Here is a 27,569-nt window from a genome sequence, read left to right as displayed (position 1 = left end):
GCTTCACTGAGCTGTGAGCTTGAATCAAGTCACGAAGGGTACAGCCGTTCTGTAGGTGTTTTCCCTGTACCTCCTCTCCTTGTTTCTCTCACACGTTTGTTTAGCAAATGTTCTTTGAGGCTAGCTCGGGTGAGGACCCCCAGACTGTTTCTCTGTCTTTGCTTTTCACCTATGTACAGTAGCCTCCTTTGGCATTAAAGGGTGCCATGTCTTTTGGTCTGTTTCGTCTTACAGGCTCAGGCTCCATGTCTACCCTGGGGTTGGGTCTGAGTCTACGAGGTGAGGTGGCTAAGGTGGCAGGTCCCCCTTGTCTGGTGGATGCTGGGTACCACTACTGAACAGAATCTTAATGTGCGTGCATATGAGTACAGTGCCCCCAGGGCTAGAAATGGGTACCCAAACCTTTGGAAGTGGAATTACAGATGATTGAGTTCCATGTGGGTGCTGGGAACTGGATCCAACTAATCTGCACGAGCATCAAGTGGTCCTAATGCTGATCCATCTCTCCAACCCCCAGGCAGCTGTTATTAAGACACAATGGGCTCAGAAACCAAGTGACTGTTGAACTTGCCCTGACAATGGAGGTGACAGATTTTACACACACACACACACACACACACACACACACACACACACACACACACACACAAGAAGTAATGAAGAAAACACAGTAAGCATTTGTTTAATCTATCCTGTAGCTTAAGAAGTAAAATGACACCAGTTTTGCAGCCCTTTGGGTCCCTGTCCTGATCACATTTCCCACCCTCCGCTTCGTCACAGCCACCAACCTGAGCTGAGTGGTTTTTATTCTTATGCATCTCTTTTCTCCTTTCCTATTTGTTTTGTGTGCCTCCACATTGCTGTCCGTAGTAGTGAAATGTGTGCGTTCTGGGACAGGATTATCTGGGCTCCATGGAAGGTTGTGGTGATTCATCTCTGCAGAGCACAGACATTCATCAGGAGAGTTCCAGGCCCCTGCTCTGTCCCCTCTGCCTGGCTGCCGGGCATGTTTTAATTATTATTATTACTAAGAAATTTTCTATTCACTTTGCATACCAACCACAGATCCCCCTCTCTCTCTCCTCCCGCTCCCAGCCTTCCTCCCCACCCTCACCCCATTCCCACCTCCTCCAAGGCAGGGTCTCCCATGGGGAGTCAGCAGAGCCTGGTACATTCAGCTGAGGCAGGTCCAAGCCCCTCCCCCAGGGTTGAAGCATTAGGATGGTTGAGAACCAACTGCTATACTATGTTTTGATACATGCATACATTGTATGATATTTAAATCAGGTTAAGCATAGCAATATCTTACACCAGTTATTGATTCTTTAGGTTGGAAAAATCCAAAATCTTCTATTTGAAAGACACATATCATATTCTCGTACCAACATCATCCCACACATGATGAGGACGTATGTCTGTCTTTCTGTGCTTCCTTATTTCTTGTAACATAAGGATCTCACATTTAACACACGTCACACATGTCAGGATGTCATTATTTTGGTACAAACAACATTCCATGGTGTCTGCACACCACACTTTGTTTTTCTCACCCACTGCTGGGCATTTATTTAGCTTTGCTCTGTTTCTGAGTGGTGTGAATAGTGCGGCCACAGACGCTGGGGTGCTGATTCCTCATTGACTCCCTTTGGATATATGGTCAGGAGTGAGATGGCTGGGTCGTGTGCTAGCTGGTGTGTGTGTATGCCTGTGTTTTTTGTGTGTGAAAGGTGTGTATGTGCGTGCGTGTGGTGTGTGTGTGTGTTGTATATGTATGCATGTGTGTTGTGAATGTGTGTGTGTGTGTGTGTGTGTGTGTGTGTGTGTGTGTGTGGTGTTTCCCATAATGCCGTGGTGGTTTTCATTCTCTCCAGTGGTGCACACATGTTCTTTTCTCCACCCCTCACCCTCACAGCTGTCCATCTCTGTTTGGCAATAGTCACTCTTACTAGAGTGGGGTGGTGCATCTCTGGTTTGGATTTGCAGTCCATGATGGTTGCAGGTCCTAAACATGTCTTCACACACCACTGGCCACCTGTATCTCTCTCTCTTTTTTTTTTTTTGAGAAATGTCTATTCAGTCTAATATTTAATTTTTTAGATTAAATTCATTCATTTATTTTACATCCCGATTGCAGTTTCCCTCCCTTCCCTCCTCCCCTCCCCTCCCCCACACCCCCATCCCCCCATCCACTCCTCTGTTTCTGTTTAGAAAGGGGCAGGCCTCTCATGGTGTCAACAAAGCATGGCATATCGAGTTTTGGTAGGACTAAACTCTTCCCCTTGTATTTAGGCTGGACGAGGCAATCCAACATGAGGAATATGTTCCCAAGTGCCAGCCAGAGCATTAGGGACAGCCTTGCTCCTATTGTTAGGAGCCCACAAGTAGACCAAGCTCCACAACTGTCACATATATGTAGAGGGCTTACATTGGTCCCATGCAGGCTCCTTTGTTGTTGGTTCAGACTCTCTGAGTTCCCATGAGCCCAAGTTCGTTGTGGGTTTTCCTGTGGTGTTCTTGAGCCCTCTGGCTCCTACAATCCTTCCTCCCCCTGTCCATCAGAACTCCATTGTATAAATGCACCACATTTTCTTTATCCTCTTTGGTTGAGGAACATCTAAGTTGTTTCCAGGTTCTGCCTATTATGAATAATGCTGCTATGAACATAGTTGAGCAAGTGTCTAAAACTCAAGTCCAAGTAGATTAAAGACCTCAACATAAATCCTGTTACACTGAACCTGATAGAAGAGAAAGTGGGGAATAGCCTTGAACACAATGGCTATTCTATACTGAATAGAATTCTATACTATACTATACTATACTGAATAGAATTCTATACTATACTATACTGAATAGAATGCCAGTAGCACAGACACTAAGATTGACAATTAATAAATAGGACCTCCTGAAACTGAAAATCTGCTGTAAGACAAAGGACACCATCAATAGGACAAAACAGCAGCCTACAGAATGGGAAAAGATCTTCACCAATCCCACATCTCACTGAGGGCTGATCTCCAAACTATATAAAGAACTCAAGAAACTAGACATCAAAAATCTAAATAATCCAATTAAAAATGGGGTACAGACCTAAACAGAGAATTCTCACCAGAAGACTCTCAAATGTCAGAGAAACACTTAAAGAAATGTTCAACATCCTTAGCCATCAGGGAAATGCAAATCAAAGCAACTCTGAGTTTCCATCTTACACATGTCAGAATGGCTAAAATCAAAACACTAATGACAGCTAAAGCTGGTGAGGATGTGGAGTGAGGGGAACACTCCTCTATTGAGGGCAAACTTGTGCGGCCACTTTGGAAATCAATATGGCGGTTTCTCAGCAAACTGGGACTCAACCTACCTCAAGACCCAGTGATACCACTCTTGGGCATAAATCCAAAGGATACTAATGTTTATTTTTAATTGATTTGTCTTTTTGCCACAAGCTCTTGGAATTCTTCATATATTCTGGTCAGATGGACAGCTTGCAAATATTTCCCCATTTTGTAGGTTTTCTCTTCGCTCCAATCATTGTCTTCTTTATAGAGCAGAAGCATTTATCTTGGTGTAATCCTGTATGTCTACTTCAGCTTTTGCTTCCTGTGTTTTGGGGTCTTGTCTAAAAATATCAGCAATAGTCTTAACATCCTAAAGAATTTCTATGCCTTTTTTTTGTAAGTTTCATTCTTAAGCCTTTAGTGTATTTGAATTCTTGTAATTAGTGAGCAATACAGATCTAATTTCTTTCTATAGGAGAAGATCCAGTTTTCCAAGTACCATTTGTTGAGAAGTTGCCTTTTCTCGCTGTGTATTCTTGTACCTTGGTGAAAAATCAGCAACTCAATTAGCCTGTGTGTCTGTCTAATGTGATATCATGTTCTTTGGATGGCCATAGCTTTGTAATATATTTTCAAGCTAGATAGTATAATGCCTTCTAAACTGTTCTAATTTTTGTCCTTGATGGTTGTTTGGAGTGTTTTTTTTTTTTTTTGTTCCAAATAAATGTTATGATTTTTTTCTAGCTATGTGAAGAATTACATTGGTAATTTGATAGGAATTATATCCAGCCTACTTTGGGTGGTATGGTCATTTCAACAATGTTGATTCTTCTAGTTCATGAACATGGGATATCTTTCTTTCCATCCCTCCCTTCTTCCTCTATTCCCTTCCTTCTACCCCCCTCCTTCCTTTCTTTTGCCCTTCAGTTTAATCCGTAGTGTTTCATAGTTTTCATGGTCAAAGTCTTTTATCATTTCGGTGAAACTTATTTTTGTAGCTATTGTAAATGTTGTTGCTTTCTTGGTTTCTCTTTCTGATAGTTTATCGCTGCCGAGTATGTGCTGGTTTGTAGTACTGGGACTGAACTGAGGGACTCGCATGTGGTGGACATGGCGCTCTAGCACCATGCTGTATTCCAAGCCCTATATGTTGGCATTTTTGTCCTATAGCCTTGCTGAATTTGAGGACTGGTTTCACCAGCTTTTCTTTTTTGTGTGTGTGGTTCTTGATCTCTGCAGCTAAGCTAATGTCATTTTCAAACAGCGACAAACTGACTTGTCCAATTTGGACTCTTTTCATTTTGCCTGATGCCTCTGGCTAGGATTTCAGGAACTAGATCTGAAGCACTTCCAGCTTCCTCTGCATGGTAAGCCAGCTGTTGGCTAATTACATATGACATCTTATGTTGAGGCATGCTCCTTATATTTCTAGTTTGCTCAGCTGGCAGAGCTGAGCGGCACCTCTCCCCAACCCTTGACTGACATATAACACTGTTTGGCTACTTCTATGGTTCATGAAGTGTTTGTCATGCAAGGTATTTGCAGTTTCCCTTAAACTGCTCAGGAGCTAACAACTCAAGAGGTTACCCCATTGACCCTACACTCCTGTGTCCTGTGTGACACAGAGATGACCTGATGATCACAACATGGAGCAGACAATCCTCTGTAGGAAACGCTTCCACTTGGAAGCCCTGATGTTCAGCCATCCGGGTTGGGCTTTGAGCATCTGTAATCTGATAGGCAAGAAAAGTGAATGCCATGGTATCTGCAGAGTAACTTGTAATGTGAGGACCACCTCCACACACATAATGTAGAAGACAGATATTGGATGTGAAGTGATTAAATGTTTAGTCAAAAGTGAAAACACAAAGATTTATGCAGTTTATAAAGACATAGTTTATATTATAAAATAACATGTCACCAAAAGAAAGAAAAACATTTATAAATCTTATGTAGCGAGATCACTTTGAGAAGTGGCATCTCATGGCATTTGAGATGTCACTGGTTTTTTTATGAAGTTAGTTGGGTTCAAATCTCTACTATTGGTTAGCCCTGTAAATCTTTGCTTTTTGGTTATACAAGGCCAGCACTATGACACATTGCTGGGTAAATACAAACAGCAGGGTATGATATATCAAAGTTGGTTAATTCTTTGAGTTTATCTGTTGAGCAGATTCCTCCCTGCTCATCTCTGCCATCTACTGGCACTGCTTGGTGCCAGGGAGGGGGACGTCAGGAGGCCGGCTGTCCCCGTAGCTCCTCCCACTACTGTGGCAGAATGTCTGATGGGAGCAGCTTGCAGGAGGAGGATTTATTCTGGGTCACAGTTCAGGGGACACAGTCCGTCATGGCAAGGAAGGCGTGGTGGCCAGAGTGGCTCATCACTGTGGCTGTGGGGTAATGGTGGCCAGAGTGGCTCGTCACTGTGGCTGTGGGGTAATGGTGGCCAGAGTGGCTCGTCACTGTGGCTGTGGGGTAATGGTGCCCAGATTGGCTCGTCACTGTGGCTGTGGGGCACACAGGGCTAGTTACATGGAGTTGGCAACTAGGAAGCGGTAGAGAGCTTGGGCCAGATCTGACTCTGGACTCTGAGCCACAAAGCCTGCTCCCCAGCCACCCACTCTCTCCAGCGAGGTCCCAACTGCTAAAGTTCCACAACCTCCTCAGCCACCAGCAGGGAGCCAAGTGTTCAAATTCATGAGCCTGTGGGTGACATTTCACACTCAACCAGTAACATCCACTGTGGTCTCTGCCCTGCAGATCTTACAGGAAGCTGTAATATGCTATTTATCTGCAAAATAACATGTGGCTATTTTGGCCTGAGCATTTAGAAGAACTTGAAGAAATTATGACATTTGGATGATGCCTTAAGAAAGGTAGAATTTTGACAGAGAATATTGAGGTTGTGGAACCTATGGCAGAGGAATGAGTGTGGGTAAGAGGAAGGGGATGAGTCCCCTAGTGTGCGTAGCTGTGATAAACACCACGAACAAAATCAACGGGGGGATGAAAGGATTTATTTGGCTTTCACATCCACGTCACAGCCCACTGCTGAGGGAAGGAACTGGAGGCAGGAACTGAAGCTGAGACCATGGAGGAAGCTGCGGCTTGCTTTCCACAGCTCGTTCATCCTGCTCTCTCACATAAGTCAGGACCACCGGCCCAGGGGTGGCTCTGCCCACCGTGGGGTGGGCCCTCTTGGTAGGCCCTCCCATATCAACCATTAACCATGAAAATACCTCACAGACATTCGCAGACCAATCTGATGGAAGCCACACCTCAGTGGAGATTCCCTCTTCCCAGGTAACTCATGTCAAGTTGACAAAAACTAACCAGTGCAAGGGTAGATGGGAAATGAGTTCAGTGAGGCTGAGACTTGGGGTGGGGGAGTGGAGTGGGCGTGCCCATGCTGTCCTCCTGTTCTCAACCCCCATTGCAGAGCTCTAGCAGCTCGTTTAAGAACTAGAGGGCTGGGGGTGGTTCAGTGGGTAGAGCATTTGCTGTTGCAAGTGTGAGGACCTGAGTTCAAATCTCCAGAACCCACATCCAGCTCAGCACATTAGTGCCACACTCCTGTGACGAGAAGGGAGGTGGAGACAGGAGCATCCCTGGAAGCTCACAGGCCAGGTAGCCTGGCATATGCCATGGCAAATAATGAAGAAGCCTTGCGTTAAGGTGGGACTTGAGCACCAGCAGCTAAGATTCTTCTTTGACCTTCATTTGTGTACTGTGGCATGCGCATGTCTAGGCAGAGGGAGGAAGGAGAGGGAGGGAGGGAGAGGAGAGAAGAAAGGAAGAGGGCGAGAGAAAGGGAGGGAGAGAGAGGGGGACACATTAGAGCTGGAAGCTGGTTGCTAGCTGCTTTACGCCAATTAAAATCATAGTAGGGTAATTCCAAAAAAAGAGGCCGAGTCTACTGGCATGTGGTTTGGGAAGGACTGTACCCCAGGGCGCTGAGCTGAGCCCTTTCAATGCCGGCATTCTCCTCTGTAGAACTAACATTCACCTCCTGCCATCTTGAGATCAGCCCTGCTTCTTGTAGGGGTGGGGTGGGGTGGGAAGCCGTGTTCTTCCCTGGACAGGCTGGGTTGGCAGCACTGACGGTTGGCGGTGACCGGCTGCTAGGCCGCTGGAGTACTCTGAGTAACCTAAGTGCAGGGCTTCTGTTGAATATTTACTTCCCACTTGCATTCTGTTTGCTGAGAATGCAAAGTACTAAATCCACTGAGAACTAATCCGACACCAGGTCTGAGATTCAGTAGGAACTCAGCCCTCTGAACCTATGGTACGCTGTCGATACAGTCTCCGGAAGTGCAGGACAGGAAGGTCTTATACTGTAAGTGACTCACTCATTTAGCAGCTTTCCAAGGTGGCATTTATAAAGAATGTGCTATCTGTTGGATATTAGGCTCCAGGAATGCAGGGAGTATGAGGCATGATTTCTGATCTGAAGGAGTTTGTGATTTACTTGGATGGCCGTGCGTATGTATGTATGTATAACTGTGGGCGGATGTGACAGTCACAGAACAGTGTTCTTATTAGTCACTTATTCCGGTGTCTGACAAAACACACTGTCATAAGTGTAGTGAGAGCCTGAGAGAAGGCAGTGGGCTGTGCAGCTGACCTTTGCCCCACTGCAAGTTTTCACTGAAGCAATTCCATCTTCCCAGGACTACCCTGACCCCACGTTAAAAAGGCAGCCCCTGCCACCCTCACACTTTGGAGCGCCCTTTCCTCCTCTGCTGTGGCCTTTTCTTGTTGCATTTCTTGTCTGTGGCCACAGTGGCCAATCTGAATCACCATTTCAGAGCAGGACACCCAGGATGGCTCTCACTCAATGGAGACTGCTGTTGGCTAGGAACCCAGCTGGTCCTGTCTACAAACACATCTCACGTTGTCTCTCTATGTGAGCTACACTTCCTGTAGTGTGGAAGTTGGGTTCCAATAGAAGCTGTCTCATGAATGAACATTTTGAATGGACCAGGCCTGTGGGGCGTTTACCCACCACCCCCACAGCTTCCCAGAGTTTTCTTGAGTGCGAGCAGCAGGAAATATTAGATAGAACGATTTATAGCGGAGAATCTTGTGGAGATAAACAGATAGAAAATAAAGGATAGCCTCGAGAGGGCCTGGAACCTATTCCAACGGGCCCCGACTGTCTCTGGTCCAGGGTTTTTATAGAGACGCCAAGGGGTGGAGCAAAAGACCTCCTCCCCCAGCACAGCCAAGTGCAGGCCATCTCAGACACCTGCACTCAGGCCCGTGGTCCTGATCATCCTCTATTCGGACCTGCTGGGTAAAGCCACGAGGAACCCCAGAACGGGCTCCCTCAGGTCCCCCCTTCTTAATATATAAAAAAATAACTATTAATGGCTTACAGCAATCTCCATAGCTGTTACACCTCCCAGTATGGGAGTAGAGGATGATATAAATGGCATTTCTCTTTTGAATTAGGTCTAAGGTGACCACAGCAGTCTTAGCTGCCTCAAGCCCTTTCTAAACCAAAAACTCTTAAGGTGACTACAAACTTAAAGAATCCCTTAGCTTCATCATTACCATTAACAGGTTAACATAAATATTGCTATAGATAGTCACAATTCTCTCAATCTTAAAACTCAAAGCAAACTCTTAACAGAACCATTAGAATTAGCACATATGGTGCTATATATAGTTAACAATTTTCTCCGTCTTACAACTTTAACTCAGTCATTTGAATTTTCTTGTTAACAGAACATAGGAAAAACTTCGATGTATCCACAAACTTAAACATTTCCTCAATTCCACAAAGCCAGGGTGCATTAATATCAATAGGTTTCTGCGAACATAATTCAATCTCATAGCTCCTCCTTTTCTTTATAATTTTTAAGCAAAATCTCAAGCCTAGTTAGAAAACCCAAACTTTTCTGTTTAAACAGTTCCATTTGTAACATAAAACCAGTTCCATAAGTAATTCCATTTTTACATAAACAGTTCCACAAAACAATTCATAAATCTCCAATTAATAAAGCATATATGCATACACAAAATTGCATCTTGATTCTAAGTAGAAATACATTTCTTCATTTAAACAGTTCCATTTTTAACCCAATTCCAGAAAACCATTCCTAGGTCATTACTCAAAACTGTCCCATTGCAATGAAATCTCTATTGTTCATTTCATTTAAGTACCAAAATTCAAATGATAAATATTGGTACTAGCCTTCCAAATTTGAAGAAATCCATCACCAAAATCTTTTTGTAATTTTATCTCATTTTAAGTTCAAAAATTTCAAACAAGAAATAAATTCTGGTATCAGGCTTTCACTTCCAAATATGAAGAGACGTTTTTCAACCAAAACTTTTTGCAGTTAATTTTTGTTCAAACAAGCGTCTCTGCAACTTTTGTTCTCACAGACAGACCTTTTTAGTTATAGTAATATTTTAAACCGCACCGTTTTTGCTGTTAGCTCAGGTTTTTCTGTGCTGCGTTGATATTCCACGGATCTCAGTGCGGATGCCTTGTGCTGGTTCTGGCGTCTGCCATTCTTAGCTTCTTAGCGGCTTCTGGAGCGTTTGAAACCATTCAGACTGCCTACTTTGCAGTCTACTAGGACACTATCTCCTGTGTCTCAGATGTTTTCACCATATACATTAATAGACTCACACTTAATATTTACACTTTTTCACAAACTCACATATAACATTTTTTGCCTTGCAAAGCATTTAGACTCATATTCAACATTTACACGTTTTTACAAACTCACATACAACATTAACATCTACTTATTTATACTTTATAGAACTACTTTAGCAAATATATTTCCTATTAATTCTTATATACTTATATTCATTCCATCTTATTTCTTATGTAAACTTACATTTACAACTAGCATCTTACAAGCTTATTACTACATGTCTTAAGACTACATTAGATACTTCTTACAAGCTTATATTCTTAAAGGAACTCTATTGATCTATTTTACAAACTTATATAGGCTACCATTAGCATATATATAACTTAGCAAACACCTAAAGATTTCTTAACACATATAACAAGACAGAATTTTTACAAACTCACATATCTTATTTTCGTCTTTCTACTTCTTACTCTTAATTATTATCATTATCTATCAGGAAGATTCTCTTAACTAGACAGGAAGTACGTACATCATTTCTAAAGTTTACAGTTTATAGTTAGCTTTGTTATAAAGCACTGGGATTTAGTGAGTGTTGTCATTATAGAGTTGTGATACTTGTTGCTAGGGGATTGTAACATTCTCCGGACAAAGCCACACCCCAAAGTTGCCTAGTTCTCTTGGCCTTTTCGAACCGGCAGAGATGTACTGTCAGCGGTAAATGGTTTTTATCTAGAGGCTGTCCCTTCACCCAAATTCATAATAGCTCCCCTAAGAACTTCAACTCAAACAAACGTTTCTATCACAGCAGTACTTTTGGTTTGTTCTACTGAAAAACTTTATGCTGAGGGTGAAATTATCTTATTTAGCTTCTGTAAAGCTCTTAGTCAATACTGCACAGCTATTAGGTGATAGAAGGTATTTTTCTAAAGGAGCTAGTAAAGCCAAAAGCGGCACAGCTCCAAACTCGGTTTCCTCACTGTTTGCATTAACCAGTGACAAAACCTCAGAAATACTAATCGAGCCACTTTCATTCTGGTTCCTTTATAGGAAATGTCATTGGAGCTGACTTTTCTTAGTTCCACACTCCTTACCAAATGCTCCGGTAACCACCGAGCTTCATTCTCCTCTTGCGGAAAAAAACACAAACATGTCCTCGACCCCATATTAACACAGGATCGGGACCCTTCCATAATCCCGAGCAGGGATCTTGCCATTTCATTTGAGTTTCAGGATTTAATATTTTCACTTCATTAGCTTTAACTCCTGATGTTATTAGCAGCAGTGATATTTAGCATTGATTTCTTATAAGGAACTTTCAGGTAAAGCAACTCTTTTGTAAGACAGCTAGATTTTCTGAAGTTTGTTTCTTATCTATAAAGCAGTCATTTCTTTTTGAATGCCTGTTTCCTCATATCCTTATTAGATTTGCAAAGGAATTACTCATTGCAGGCAGTTTGTTCAAAAGACAAAGAATTTTTAATTTCAACATAAGTTTCTTCATATCTAAGACAACATTCAGTGTATAAACTGTTTTCCCTTGTTTTAAGGATTTTAAAGTAGCTTGTTTGCTCTTAAAGGTAGCTTTTTGTCATCCAACTACCGTAAAAACTTTTCACAGCTATTAGGGTAAATAAGGCATTTTACCAATGGAGCCCCAAACCGCGAAGCGCCTAGTTCCGTATCCTTTCAATTTTTCATTGGAACTGACACTTAAACTCTTAGATGATTTTCCTCCTTATTCTTTTTAAAGGCTGTATTTTAAGTTTACCAAGAACATATTTTTGAGCTGACAAAAGTGTTTCAGGGCAATGTCGCCATCTTTAGCGGAAAAACTACATTTCCCAGAATGCATTTCCCTTATATCAGTCCATAATAATATCAGTCCCTTATATCAGTCCCTTATATCATTTCCCATATTTCTTATCGTATTTGAGAGTCAACTGGTTCTCTTTTACTAGACTTGCTTACAAATTCTTGCCCGGGAGGTTTGAACAAAGTTTTTTGCTTTTGCAATGGGAGATTTGAACAAGCATTTTACATTTTCAGCTATGGCACATTGGGAGGTTTCTATTCTCCTCAGCTGGCTTCAACAGGTGTCTCTCCTTCATTTGACACTGGCCCCGGATCAGAACCACACCTGCCTCGTTAGCCGGCATTGAGGCTGGCATTTCGGATAGCAACTTTGCTCGGGGCTTGTGTTTGCCTTAGCCAGTCAGTGAAAAACAAGATCATGTACAACAGAGCTTTTCCATAGCTCCCTTCAGAGATTTTTCTCCCACTGATCTTATTCTCATTTTGCTTGTTCCTTCCCCCGCAGGTGCAGAGCTTCAGGTATCTGAGGCTCTGTTCCTCTGCTAGCTGCTTTTGGAGGTAGGAGCTTTTTTTCTCCCCCTGAATCTGCCTCAAATTCTAGCAGCTTTTTCAGGTCATATATATTTTCTGGAGAGGAATCTGTCCCCTCTTTCTTCAGAGTCTTTCTCCCAGCCAGTATCCAGTTTGGTCTCAGTTTATCCCCTCTACCCCAGAAACAGTTTCCGACACTACAGCGGCGGCTTTCCCTGCTACTGAAGGTAGGGGCTTTAGTCCGTTTCTGTTTTCAGGGTCTGTGTGGTTTGCATACAGACTGAAAATCTAACAAGGGAGGTTTTTGCCATCTCTAAACTCCCATTAGGACAGGTGTTTTGCCTCTTCAGGCCTTCACCTGGCCCAGTCCCCCAGTGGGTTGTGTTTGCTTGTCTGGGTGCCCAGGACAGAGCTTATGCCAGAGGCAATCACCCCTCAGGGCTACACTCCCTCATCTCACCAGGAGTCAGTTGAAACAAAGCTTTTCTCAAAGAGATGCTTTCTCTGACAGAAAAGAAAGCTTTACTCCTGGTTAGTTCTGTTCTGCCCTGGCTGGGCTCTTTCCCCAGACAGACAGCGTTCTGACTCGGCAGCACGACTGCTTCAGACACAGTCCAGCTTTACTGTTTTCCCAGAAAGGTCCTTTCTCTGATAGGAAAGCTTTTTCTCAGATTTCTTTTTGTAGTTGTGGACCTTTCAACCCGGGACTTGTAGGAAAGTGGACAACTGTGCCATTCCCACAGGCTTCAGCTTTGCTTGTTCACTAGCAATCTTCCCCTGGGTCCTGCACCTTCCTGCCTCAGCTCTGTGCTCCAGGAAGTTTACAACTGCAGGAACCCTAGTATCCCCGAAATGCACTCCAACTCCGAGACGCTGGCCAGTCGCCTCTGGGTTTTTGCTCAGAAGCGAGGATACAATGCTGACAGTTTCAGGGAATCTTTGCATAGGACATTAGGAGCACCTTTTCATTCTGAAAGGCTCACTCAAAACCTTTGCTGCCTCAGCTCAGCTGTAACTGTGAAGCTTGACTATTTTGCTTTTCTCAGGCAAAGTTTCCTGCCCTTTTTGGGCTCTCGGTAGCTCTTCACCCACAATCTCCCCAAGCGTTTCCCTCAGGGTACTCTGACCCACTGTCTTTTACTAGCTTGAAGAGACAGAGCTTAGAAGGGGTTTTTAGAAACTTGTTCCTGCCTCCTCCATTGCAGGGAGGATTGTTAAAGCTTGAAAGAGAACTTAGAGGTTTTGCTCTCTTAAGTTTGTTGTTTTCCCTTAGAGCTAATCACAGGAGGTCCCCATACTAATATCTTCAGGTGATTCTAATTTTTGTCCTTCTGAGAAAGTTAAAGGCTTTAGTTTCTAAGTTTCTTAAGAGAGATAGATTAAGGCTTTTTAGAGAGTTTTTTTCCCCTCAAATTTTCCAAGAAAAGCTTTAGCGTTTAAGAGAAAGATTTTTCCCCCCAGGAGAAAGACCAACTTTTCCCAAAACTTCCCAACTTTAAACTTTGACTTCTTATACCCCCATTTTTGCCTCAGGGAGAAATTACTTTCTCCTGCCGCTTGGATTTGGCATTTCAGCTGTCCCCAGGTCAAAAGCTTCCAAAGGAAACTTTTTCTTCCCCGTAAGCTCAAAGAAGAGCTTTTTTACTACCCGAAAAGCCCAAAGAAAGATTTTTTCCCCAGTTTGCTTTCAAAGCCCCCAAAGTTAGAAAATTGAAGAGTTTTTCTGTCTAGTTGCCTTACTTATTTTTTCCTACACAATCTTACACTTCTAAGTTTTTCCTAAACTATATTACTACCCTATACCTTACTTATTTTTCACAGATAGAATTTGAGAAAGGGATAGAAGATAGAAAATTTTGACAGAAGAGAATTTCGCTGCAGCATTGGACATCCTTCCAGTCCGCTTTCCTTTTCTCTCGAGGATAAAACCCCTGCCTCACCAAAAATATATATATATATAAAAATATATATATTCCATAACACCGGCATGCCTTTCCACTGGCAGGGCTGACTCAGCACTTTCACCAAAAACTCTGTAATAAAACTATTATTTTCCTTTATCTTTAGTCCCTATTACTTTGTCTTAAGTCCCTGTTCATTTGTCTTTAGTCCCCCCTTTTTTTGTCCCTTTTTTCTTTAGTCCCTTTTTTTTCCCTTTTTCCTTAGTCCCTTTTTTTCTTTAGTCCCTGTTCATGGCGCCATTCTGTGGGGCGTTTACCCACCACCCCCACAGCTTCCCAGAGTTTTCTTGAGTGCGAGCAGCAGGAAATATTAGATAGAAGGATTTATAGCGGAGAATCTTGTGGAGATAAACAGATAGAAAATAAAGGATAGCCTCGAGAGGGCCTGGAACCTATTCCAACGGGCCCCGACTGTCTCTGGTCCAGGGTTTTTATAGAGACGCCAAGGGGTGGAGCAAAAGACCTCCTCCCCCAGCACAGCCAAGTGCAGGCCATCTCAGACACCTGCACTCAGGCCCGTGGTCCTGATCATCCTCTATTCGGACCTGCTGGGTAAAGCCACGAGGAACCCCAGAACGGGCTCCCACACAGGCCAAGGAAAGGCTGTGGCTGGATCTGAAGCAGTGCCAGTCAGCTTTTAGTTACTGCAACAGAATACCCGAGGCAGTCTACTTGAAAAAAAGAAGGGCGTGTTTTACTTCAGGCTGTGGTCGCACGGCCCCATTGTCTTTGGGCCCACGGTGAGGGAGTGGTTGGTGGAGGAAGTTACTCAGTTCATGGTGACTGGCAACAAGAGAACATGTAAGGAAGAAAGAGAGGGAGAAGAAGAGGGTCTCAACACCCCCTTCCAGAGTGTGTCCAATGACCTCACTTCCTCTCATTTCCTAAGAGTGCAACCACCTGTTTACTAGTGATGCTACAGGCCGAAGACTGACCCTTTAAAGGACCAGCTTTGGAGTTACACATCTAACCTCTAACACAGCACTCTCCTGTGTGTGTTGGTCCAGTGGCCTGCTCCAACTTACTACTGATGGGCGGGAGGCAAGGTGACATCACAGAAGAGTATGTGGGGGGGGGTGAAGTGGGGTGCTGCCCTCTTGTTGGGGGATACTCTGCCACACCTCCCCTTGCTTCCATGCAGAATTTACTTCCATGTCCATTTCCTGTTGATTCTGGGTAGGTATAAGCCCCAGGAGGGCTTGAGCACCTGTTCGTGTGTATCAGGCATCTAAAACCAGGTCTGGTACACAAGCACACTGTATGAGGTAGATGTTCTCACCCAGGTGACGTGATTCTAATACTGCTCTGTTTTATGGTCCTCTAATGCTCCCCAGGGAGGCGCCATGCTTCCTCACCTGAGGGTCCTTGAGGCACAGCAGGGGGTCAGTGCTCAGTAACATCGAATGAGACAAGGTCAGCTGGAGCTGGGCTCTGAAGGGGTAAATGGGGTTTTGCTCAGAAGAGGAGAGGCCAGGCATGAAGTTAGGAAAAAATACCTGGCAGATGGATGATGCCATCATGAAACTGATCATGAGCCCTCCAAATCTGGGCCCACCTGATTTGGCCTCTAACCTGTCTCTCATAATCCATAACTGGTGGCCCCCTCCACACATTTAGTGAATATGCAGATGTCAAGGATAGAATCCAAGCCTGTGTGTGGATTTTAAAAGGGAAATGAATACGGTTAGAGAAAAATGAATAATAACTCTTACTAATTGAGATAATATGTTAAACACAAGCCTAGTAATAATACAACTATTAAAATACTCTCAGAATCTGTATTTTTGAACTTGCTGAGAACTCATTCAATGTATACATTCCAACCAGGGTAGAGTGAGCAATTTGTATTTGTATACAAATAGCTTCCTTGCTATTTGTATGTCCAAGATAATCTGGCATGAAGCCTTGGACTATATCTTCCAAGGGAAGGCTAGTTTTTAGGTCAAGGGAAGCAGATGTGCCATTCATGCGGATACCGTGAATCTGGAGTGAGGTGGCCAAGGGTCAGCCCACAGGTGCAAACACAATTGTTCAAAAATTAGTAGAACATGTGTAACTACAATACTTTAAAAACACGGTGCCCTTTCCCCTATATGCCTGTAAACCCAAGTAATGCCAAGGAAAATTATAGTTCATTCTTTCATATATTTAAAACATTTTTGCATATTTGTGTACATGTACACCTTGTATGTTGAAACAAGACCTCCCACTCGATCCCAGGTCTCACTGATTTGTCTACTCTAGCTAGTGAGCTTGACTTGGGGATCCCCTATTGCCATCTCCTGAGTGTCTTACATTGCAGGCATTTGTGTGGGTGCTGAGGATACAAACTCAGGTACCCACACCTACACAGTGAGTGCTCTAGTTACTGAGCTATTTTCCCAGTTCCTTATTTTAGATAGGTTCTCACTAGGCAGACCTGGCTGGTCTGGGACTTGATGTCCTTGCTAACCAGGCTGTCCTTAATCTCATAGATCCACCTGCCTCTGCTTCTGCCTCCTGAGTGCTGGGATTAAAGGGTTACACCACCAAGCCTCCCCACTCCCATCTTAATCTATTAGAAATATTCACCAACAGGTAAATAGAGCTTGTGTGGTATGATTATAAATACATATGGCTCGTGCTTTTCATCCATGCTGGAGTAAAAAGAAACCCCAATTATCTTCAGTTCGATTCAGCCACAGTTATGTTACACACCCACACAAAATCCTTTCTTTAGCTCTGTTGTTTGTGAAAAGTACAAAAAAAAGATGAAGATTTTGTGCAAATGATGGCTCATTAAGGTGTATACTCAACGACTGATTTTAATTCCTGAGCCTCAGAATGACACCTGTATGAACCAGTGTCAGAGATAAGGGTAGGACTGGAGACGTGAAGCATCCCACCCTTCCTGAGCTGGCCTCCTGCTCACAGGGCCCAGGATGTTCCCCTGCTTCCTGTCTCCAAGAGCTGAGGGTGGCCTTGAGCATCTGACATCTGTGCTTCTGCAGCTTGCCTGTCTTTGGCTGTGGAAGCTTGTGCTATGACATCTGTGCTTCTGCAGCTTGCCCGTCTTTGGCTGTGGAAGCTTGTGCTATTGAACCAGCCTCTGAACATGCTACCACCCCGCTCCAGAGCGGCACCTCGCGGGTGCCATGTTGTTCACTGGAACAGGTAGATACCTCCGGAGACACAGAGTGTTTCAAAGATGGTGTGTGTGCCTAGCACATATATCTTACCTGTTGATAAATGTGCAGGGTCTTAGTCGGGGTTTCTGTTGCTGTCATGAAACACCAAGACCAAAAGAGATTTGGAGAGAAAATAGTTTATTTTGCTTACTTTTCCATATTACTGTTCGTAATCAAATGCAGTCAGGGCAGGAACTCAAACAGGGTAGGCAGGTGGAGGCAGGAGCTGCTGCAGAGGCTATGGAGGGGCGCTGCTCACTGGCTTGCTCAGCCTGCTTTTTTATACAACCCAGGACCACCAGTCCAGGCATGGCACCACCCACAATGGACTGGGCCCTTCCATATCAATCACTAATTAAGAAAATGCTGTACAGACTTGCCTGCAACCCCATCTTATGGAGACATTTTCTCACTTTTGGGTCCCTCCTCTCAGATGACTTTAGCTTGTGTCAAGTTGACATAAAACTATCCAGCACACGTAGTGTCTATGTAATGTATGTGTGTATTCACACACATGCCAGCTTTTTTCTTGGCATTTTTTGTGTGTTTGTATGTTTGGATGTATGTAGGTACATGTGTATGTGTGTGTGGGTACATGCATTAAATAACATGTATGTTTGTTTGTGGAGGCCTGAGGTCAACCATGGAAGTCATTCCTCAGGAAGCCATCCTGTCATTTTTTTTTAAGTTAAAAAATTTGTTTTTATTTATGTGTATGAGTGTTTGCCTTCATGTATGTAGTATGCCATGTGTGTGCTTTGTGTTTGAGTAAGTCAGAAGAGGACACCAGATACCATGGAACTGTAATTATAAATGATTGGTGGTCAAAATTAACTTTGCTTTTATGGATAAGGCCACCTGAGGGTCTGGTCCTCAAGGATCACTAGGGCTTGGAATCCTGTAACCCTTTTGAGTGTTTTCCAGTCGTTTCCAGGAGTCAAAGGCCCTGCTTGGAAGCACAGAGGATGTTTCACTCTGTGTTGACATGCCCTTTGCAAAGTGCATGCTGATTAGAGTCCACTCTGTAGGATCTCCAAGCCTCCCCAATCAAGAGAACACATGACTTCTCAGGCCTTTAAGGCATTATGAGAAATGCCCCACAGTCCCCTGGAACCTGCTTGACCTTTGAGGTCAAAGGTCTGTCATTGAGTTTGAAACTCCCAGATTTAGCTGGGCTGGCTGGTCATTAGCTCCAGGGATCTGCCCACCTCTGCTTCCAGCGTGCTGGGATTGCAAGAGTCATGGGAGAAAGACACAACTGCTTTCATGTTTGACCCACCTTGATGTACGACTTTCTTGTATTCTGTGACTATGAAAGTTCATGTAACTATTTCCATGGAAGAACATGTCATCTGGGACAGCCTGGATCCATGTCGCCAGGTAGTGGTCATTCATACTGGGCTCAGAGTAAACATGAAGCAGAAACTGAGGCACAAAGAGTCCTCTTGCCTGTGACAATGGGTAAGATTTGGTTTTGAAGTGATAAAATATTCTATAATTGGCAAGTGATGGTAGTTGCACACATTTATAAGTGTGTTAAAACCTCTTGGATCACACACTTTAAAAGAATTAACTCCAAGACATGCAAACAATGTCCCCCCAAAGTGACAGGAACAGCTGGAGAAGTGGTGTAGTTGGTAAAGTTCTCCTTGTGTGAGCGTGAGGATCTGAGTGTGACCCCCAGCATCCACATGAAAAGAGGTGCTTGTAACCCCAGTCCAAGAGAGGGAGAGGCAAATCCCTGGGGCTTACTGGCCAGCCCATCCAGGTCCCATTGAGAGAGCCTGTCTCAAAAAGCAAGATAGGGCTATCCAGATGGCTCGTGGATAAAACATCAAACCCGATGACCTGAGTTCAGTCCCTGGCATCTTCATGGTGGAGGAGAGAACTGATTCCTGCAAGCTACCCTCTGACCTCCCTGTGCACACATAAGCACACATGCATACAAATGAATAAATAAATAAATAACAAAATAAAACCAGCAAGGATGGTGCATGAGAAAAAAATACTCAAGATTGACCTGAGATGAGGACATACATACATACACACACACACTCGATAAGAAATAAATGATTGAAAAAACAAAACAAAACAAAACCAAACATGAGGCCCTGAGGTGACTTCCTGGTATTTAACTGGAAGGAAACCTGGGTGGGACTTGCAAGTGACATAAGGCACAAGAGGTGCTCAGGGATCCTCCATGAAAACAACACACAGCCCTAGAAAAGACTTGGGGTTCTGTTTCCACCTTCCTTGAGCTTCCTGGAAGAACACGTTAGACCATTCACTGGCTTCAATGAAGCTGTGGCTGGAAGCCCCAGAGAGACAGCAATGGCGTGTTCATGCAGCATCCAGAACCTTCCCTGTTGTACAGGAGATTCTGTAGGACGGCTGCTGCAGCTGACCAGGTGGCCTTCAGAAATCTAAAGGGCAAGCGCCAGCCCCACAGAGACACTGACAGCAGCTGTCGCTGCTGGCCTCAGAGTCACCTTAGTGGAGTGTGTGGCTCTGACAGTGGCCCTGCATCACACAGAAGACAAGCCACTCTTCAAGTCACAGAGTACAAGAAAGCCACAGATCACAAGATTTTCTGGATGTGTACTTGGAGGACATTAGGAAGGCAGGTTATATCAAACCAGAGAAATCTCTGCTGTGCTAACATTATTAGCTTCTTACGTTGGTGGGAGCAGATGGTCTACTAAGTCATATAGCCCCCAATTTTACCAGATATATGAAAAAAAGTTAAGTCAGACACAGAATTGGACAAGAAATGGGTATTTAAGGGACTAAGGTTTATTAAGACAACTTGGCTCTGTATCAGCAACATTCTAATTCTCCACAATTACATAGTTGTAGGTGGACATTTCATGTCCCAACCACCTGGTCCCAAATAACTATCTCAGAGGCTGAATATGAATTGTAAATGCTTGGCCAATAGCTCAGGCTTATTACTAACTAGCTCTTACATTTTAAGTTAACTCATATTTCTATTTATGCTCTGCCATGTAGCATGGCACATTCACCTCCTGTTCCCTCTGCGTCTGGCTGGTGACTCCTCTGACTCCACCCTTCTTCCCAGCATTCTCAGTTTGGCTCTCCCATCTAACCTTATTCTATTCAGCTATTGTCCAGTCAGCTTGTTTATTAAACCAGTCACAAGCGACAGATCTTCACAGTGTAAAAAGGGATTGTTCCACAGCATGTAGTAGTTAATCATTCAGTCTTGTAGACTTTAACACAGATATGGCTTTTGTTCTGGGGACTTCAGTTCTAGGTGAGCACACACTTTTTTGTAAGATAGAATAATATTCTACTGTCTGGATCCATCATAACTTGTTGATGGACATTTGGATTGTTTCCATCTTTTGGCTGTTAAGAGAAATGCTGCTAACTAGACTACCTGAGTGTCTGTGTAGAAACACTTGCATTTCTTTTGATCAAAGACTGGAATTCCTGGGACTCCAGGAGACTCTATGGTTAATTGTTTGAGGAATTGCCTCTCTGTTTTCCAAGGTGGCTGTGTTGTCTGACATTCTTATGTGCTATGTATGATGTCTTCACCGATACTCATTGATCTGACTTTGGATTCTGGATGGATACAAGTTTTGAAAGGACTTGTGAAGGACCCCTACCCTCATAGGTTTTAAATGAAATGGGTATTTTTTTTCATACTTTTTCTCTATTATCTGTGAAAGCATGCCTTGTGTGCTGGCAAGGTGGCTTAGCTGGAGAAGGTACTTGCCACACAAGCCTGATGCCTTAAATTCAATCCCCTGGAGCTCCCAGGAGAAGAGAGAACCAGCTCCCCGGAGAAGAGAACCAGCTCCCAGTGGAAGAGAGAACCCGCTCCCAGGAGAAGAGAACCAGCTTCCAGGGGAAGAGAACCAGCTCCCAGTGGAAGAGAGAACCCGCTCCCAGGGGAAGAGAGAACCTGCTCCCAGGGGAAGAGAGAACCAGCTCCCAGGGGAAGAGAGAACCAGCTCCCAGGGGAAGAGAGAACCCGCTCCCTGGAGAAGAGAACCAGCTCCCAGGGGAAGAGAGAACCAGCTCCCAGGGGAAGAGAGAACCAGCTCCCAGGAGAAGAGAGAACCCGCTCCCCGGAGAAGAGAGAACCCGCTCCCAGAAGTTGTTTTCTGGCTTCTACAAGCACACTGTGGCACATATGTGCTCACGTACACAAACACATGCACATAAGCAATTTTTTTAAACTAAAAAATGTGATTTGGGAAGAGGTCCTCTTGCCTGTGACAGTAATAAAGGTGATCTTGTTTTTGTTGGTTACTCTTCTGTTGCTGTGATGACACATCACAGCAAGGCATCTTATAGAAGAGGGTTTATTTGGGCTTATGGTTCTAGAGGGTTAGCGTCAATGATGGTGGGGGCAGCCTGGAAGTAGGTGGCAGGCGTGACTATAGGGCAGGAAGCTGAGTGTCCACAAGCAAGAAACAGAGTGAACTAGAAGTATGTGGCTTTTCACTCTCACACCTACCCTAGTGACATACTTCCTCCAGGGAGGCTGCAGCCCTTAGCTTTCCCCACACAGGACCAGCTAGGGACCAAGTACAAATGCCCGACTGTGGAGGGCCAGAAGGGACTGGTGGAGAAGCAAGACAGTCTCAGAGTGCTGTCTTTCACTGGTGTGGCTGACGAGTCCCTTTGCTTTTCAGGAGGACTGGCCCTGGCCCAAGTACTCTTCTTCTATGTGAAATACTTGGTGCTCTTTGGTGCTCCGGCTCTGCTCATGCGCCTGGATGGACTCACACCACCACCCCTTCCCCGCTGCGTGAGCACCATGTTCAGCTTTACTGGGATGTGGAGGTCAGTCTCATAGTTTGCTTAAGTCTTTTGGGTGTGTCCAGTGGACTTGCTGGATTCAGAGAGTTTGCCTACTGTTCTTCCCCTTTACCAAAGCCACATGTGGTACTACACATTCTTTAGCCTGCTAACGTGATGGTAGTCCACGCTTTCTGACCTCCACGAGTGATCATCAAGCTGTGGAGGTAAGTGAGGCAGGACACACACAGGACTTTCTTATGGCTGTGAGAAAATACCCTGACCAAAGCAATTTAAGGGAAAAAGCTCATTTTGGTTCACTGTTTGCATGTAAAGACCAACATGGAAGTTCTAGACATGGGAGCTTGGGAGGCAGCTGGTCACATTGCACCTGCAACCAGGAAGCAGGCAGCAGTGAGTGCTGGTGCTTTATGGTTCTCCATAAAGGAGAAGCTGGTGCTTCTCCTTTATGCAATCCAAGACCCAAGCCCAGGGAAGGGTACCACTTGCCCTTAGAGTGTGTCTTCCCACCCCAGCCAACCTATCCAAGATGGTATGCCTGGAGGCTTGTCTCCCAGGTGAATCTGGATCTGCTCAAGTTGACAGTAAATGTCATCACAGACATGCTATGAGGTCTTCATTACTCTGCTTTCCTTGAAAATGACTGTGTAAATCTCACTGTTGACTAAAAACAGGCTGAGTGTAGCAGCCTAGGCCAGCACTCACTGCCATTCACTCATTCTCAGGTTTTGAAAAACCTTCTGTTCTGGTTGTCTTGTCTCTTCAGTAACAGCAGTAAGGTGATGTGTACATCTGTCTCCCAAAGTTCTTTTGAAGATGAGGCAAGCCGTGGCAGATGTTTCCAGATGTTAGCCCTCAACTTGGTGTTGTTCCCGGGCAAGGTTTTGTGCAATAGACTGAAGTTTTCTCTGAGTTCTTTCACTGTTACTGATTTTTTTGTCTCCCAAACTTATGATTGGCCCAGGAATTTTGTTCCTAAAGATCTCCAAGTTCCTGGTCATTTTTGATGGCTGACTTCCAGAAGGATTTGTTTGCACCTGTGTTTTTCTGAATGTGTCCAGTGTGTAACAAGGGTCAGGACTGCTGCTGCAATTGCAGACCCAGTGGAAGAGGCTCAGGGTGGGCACTGGCTCAGCAGGGGAGTCAGTGCCTACTTAGAACCTGGGCTCCGGTTCCCTGGATGGCCTCTTTCTCGTTCTGGCCCTGCTCAGAGTTACTGCTCTGCCTCACTCATCACTGTAGACCCAAGACAGAGGTAGCAGGAGAACTCAATGAGTGTTACCGTGTCCCATGCTGCTCTTCTGTAGGACACAGGCGGCATGCATGCCTGGTGCTGCTCTTCTGCAGGACACAGGTGGCATGTATGCCTGGTGCTGCTCTTCTACAGGACACAGGTGGCATGCCTGGTGCTGCTCTTCTGCAGGACACAGGTGGCATGCATGCCTGGTGCTGCTCTTCTGCAGGACACAGGAGGCATGCATGCCTGGTGCTGCTCTTCTGCAGGACACAGGCGGCATGCGTGCCCTGTGCTGCTCTTCTGCAGGACACAGGCGGCATGCCTGGTGCTGCTCTTCTGCAGGACACAGGTGGCATGCATGCCTGGTGCTGCTCTTCTGCAGGATACAGGCGGCATGCGTGCCCTGTGCTGCTCTTCTGCAGGACACAGGCAGCATGCAGTGTTGCGGCTCCATAGTCATGTGGGCACATGCGGAGTGACCTGGGCTTCTCTGTGCACATTTTAGTTGTGTCCCAGCTTGCTTTTCGGGGTTGGGAGTTTCCTGTGGTTATGGAAGGGCTGTTAAGCAGCTCCTGGCACTTCCTTTGTCATTTTGTTAGGCCCCAGGCTGGCCTTTTGAATGGCAAGACCAGGAATGCCGGCAAAGGGGCTCTTTTCAAGGCTGGATAGTTTTTTTGAGCTGAATCTCACTGGAAGCTCTCATCACATGACCCTCTTAGAAGGTCACTTCCTCAGTCAGTGGTGATGTCCAGGGATGATTTGGGAATATGTCACAAGCATCTGGTGGGAGCCCTGCATGGCTTCTCTGCCTATCTGTTGTGACCATCTGTGCTAATGTACTTGGGAAGGATGTTTTCCTGGGGTCTTCTGCAGGGTCAGCTGGAGTGGTCACCATGGTGACCAGGGCAGTTTTTTTGTCCATAGTTACTAACTCACTGATTACCACAAGGTGGCTGTGTTTCATGCAGTGAAACAGAATGTCTGTTTTTGTTTTCTATAATCAAATTTTTAAAGTTTTTTTTACATTGTAAGTGTGTGTGTGTGTGTGTGTGTGTGTGTGTGTATCTGTATATATTGATGTGTATATGAGTGCAGGTGCCCTTGGAGGCCAGAAGATACCTGATATTACATGCAGTGGGGCTGGGGTTCCAGGTAGTTTGACCCATCTGGTGTGAGCACTAGGAGCCAAATTTGTGTCCTATTGAAGAGCAGTATACACTCTTAACTGATGAGCCATTGCTCCAACCCCTTTATGTAACTTATTTTTGTCCAGGAAAGACCCTCAACTTATGTAAACTCAGAGATAGATAGCCCTAGTCCACCATTGTTGCAGTCAGGAACAAATCGTTACACTGTGGAGGCTCGGAAGTGGGAGCCCTTCGAGAGAGGACTGAAAGGCATGTGCAAGAGCACTTGATGGATTAAGAAATAGATTCTCCTCTAGGACTGACGCAGGCTCCCACCCTAGCGTCTGTAGCATGCAAGACTAGAAGGTTCCTTGCTTTTTTAGATTTATTGATGAAAGTAAATGTCTATGTGTATATGCATGCCGTTGTGAGTTTGTGTGCCCTGTGTGCATGCAGGTGACCAAGGAGTTGGAGCTAGAGTTTCTGGTGTTTGTGAACTGCATGCTGTGGTTCTGGGAACTGAACCTGAGTCCTCTGCAGAGCAGCAAGTGCTCTTACGTGCAGAGCTACCTGCCCAGTTTGTGTTGTTTTGTTTTGTTTTTGAGACAAGATGTTGCTGTGTAGCCTCGGCTGGTTTTTGAGATCATGAAATCAGCCTCCCGAGTGCCAGGGTTACCAGTGTGCATCACCACACCTAGCCCCTCCACATTGTTAAGTGTCTTTCCAGTTTGCTACTTACACTTAGAAGGGCTTGTGTCTTTGTAGGAGGTGACATTTTCAGGTTAAACAGCTGAGTTTCAGAATCCAGGCGAGCCTCTGAGCCATTGTGCCCAGGGGAAAGCTCAGGAGAGGCTTCTGACTGGAAAAAAAAAGAATTAAAATGCTGATTATCTTTGTGTCATTTGCAGACTATTCCTTCCTCACAGGGAGGTTTTTCAGTGTTGTGTGTGAGTGTGCATGGATGTCTAGTATATGTGTGTGTGTAGTGTATGTGCGTATCTGTGTAGTGCATGTGTGTGTATGCATCTGTGTGTCTGTGTAGTGCATGTGAGTGCATATGTACATCTGTGTGTCTGTGTAGTGTGTGTGTGTGTGTGTGTGTGTGTGTGTGCGCACGTGTGTGTGCATATGTACATTTACATTCAGAGGTATATGTTGGATGTCTTTCTCCACCGCCCTCCATCCTATCTTCTGAGACAGTCTCTCACTGAACCTGGAAGTCACTGTTTGGCTAGACTGCCTGGCCAGCAAGCTCTGGGGATCTGCCTGCCTCTGCTTCCCCTGCACCAGGGTTGCAGACATATATGACCACACCCAGCTTTTTTCTGTGGGTGCTGGGGTGGCAGCTTTCCCTACTGAGTCCTCTCTCCAGCACTGGTTGACAGTGTTTCATGTTACATTTCTGAGTGTATGGTCTGTGAAGGGAAGGCAAGCTGTGAAGCTGTGATGTCTAGTATCCAGCTTTACCCTGATGTTTCTGGGCTGCATATTGGGTGTTGCTCCAGACGGGGACTGGCTCCCTCTTCCTGAGCCTAAGAAGAGTTTAGTCAAGAACAGAGGGGAAAGCTGGTGGTGCACGTTTTCTGCTGGGCCATGGCAGATGAGAGAGGCTTCTCCTGGAGGTTATTGAGTGATTCTCCTAATCTTCTGGAAACAGTTATTGAGTGAGGTTTAGAACCAATGATGAGTCTGTCATTAGCACAGTACTTTATACACCTAACATGAGGCTGGCTGTACCGTCTTCCCATGCACTTTGAATATCAGGGCCAATGCCAGCAGCCTGCTGTGTCTTTAGAATCTGAGCTTTGTGTCATAGAAGAGATGACCCTGGCCATTGGCAGAGAGATGATCTTCCTTAACAGGATGGTTTATATTGGTCATGAAGAACTGCTTCTCACTTTGATGGCCCACAGATACAGTTGGGACCTGATGGGTCTATTCACTCCTTTCCCTGGCTTCCCTTTGCATGGATCTTGTTGAAATATTTACAAATGTAGCAAAGCCCCAAGGAGCAGCTGTATTCCCATGGTGTGAGTTTTCCATGGTTGTATGGGGCTGAGAAATTGAAATTTCTATGCTTAATCTCTAGGTTTCATGTTTTAATTTAGATGAGCTGAGATCGTTAATGAGTATCTTTTGCCAAGAGTCATTAAAGATGGCATTGCGTCTGAGGTTCCAAATTAGCATTCTGACCATGTCTCCTGATTTGATTTCTGGTTATGGAAGTGAAGTGTGCAAAGCGATAGGATTTCCCACAGTGGCTGGTGAGTTATGGGTCAATTTCAGTTATCTCAAGGATCTGAGGCAGCTTGCCCTCCGCACCGCTTGAATTATGGCATTTTCCGGCCTTTGCAGGCAAATTCATGCATCACCGTTATCCCAGAGGAATCTAGATAGTGGTTGGTGGGGGCTAGACTTCATTGTGTGAGTACATCTTTAGACTGGGAGGAGGAGCAGCAGGAGGAGTCCGAGTGCTTGCTCTCAGTGGGGCATCAATTGCCCAGACTGGTAGGTCAATAGAAGACTTTAGATCTCTAGGTAGGAAGTTGGTTCTGCTGTGCAATAGATGATAAATCCAGTAATGAACTGCTGGTTCTTTGAGCTTCCTGCCTTTGAATGATGCTTAACCTCCAGTTGTAGGGCAGGATGGCAGGCATGGAGTTGGTGAGATTATATGCCATGGTCTCCCAGCATTGCTGGTACAAAACAAAGACTAGGTGAACCTAAAGAGGAAAGGTGGAACTGGCTTTGTTCACAAGTGCTCACCCCATCCAGAGAGACCCTAATCCCCAAGAGCTTGCTCTTCACCAGCTGTGAGACTCTGGGTAAGTTGTTTCATTTCCTGGTCCAGTCTTCTACCTCTCAATGAGGACTCGTCTCATAGGATAATGTGACAGTTGGAAATGAGCATATAGTAGATCCCCAGGAAGTAATAACATTTTACTTTTTTTTAATGGGGAGGTTGTGGTAAGCCTGACAAAGCCAAAGGTGACCATGAGGTCTACCTCCTGCTGGGCCAGGCCTAGGAACAGTGAGTGCTGAAGGGAT

General features: G+C 44.9%; 1 protein-coding gene across 1 annotated transcript in view; it reads left to right on the top strand.

Annotated features, from left to right (window-relative positions):
• Positions 1-27,569, top strand: part of Hhat (hedgehog acyltransferase) — a 275,044-nt gene that overhangs the window by 77,535 nt on the left and 169,940 nt on the right. Inside the window, exon 8 of the mRNA XM_006988143.4 lies at positions 22,031-22,181. Within this exon, the coding sequence (XP_006988205.3) occupies positions 22,031-22,181 (151 nt within the window). The remainder of the gene's footprint in view (positions 1-22,030; positions 22,182-27,569) is intronic.

The sequence above is a fragment of the Peromyscus maniculatus genome, chromosome 11 (assembly GCF_049852395.1).
Source record: "Peromyscus maniculatus bairdii isolate BWxNUB_F1_BW_parent chromosome 11, HU_Pman_BW_mat_3.1, whole genome shotgun sequence".
Classification (NCBI taxonomy): domain Eukaryota; kingdom Metazoa; phylum Chordata; class Mammalia; order Rodentia; family Cricetidae; genus Peromyscus; species Peromyscus maniculatus.
This window is presented reverse-complemented; position numbering and strand designations above follow the sequence as displayed.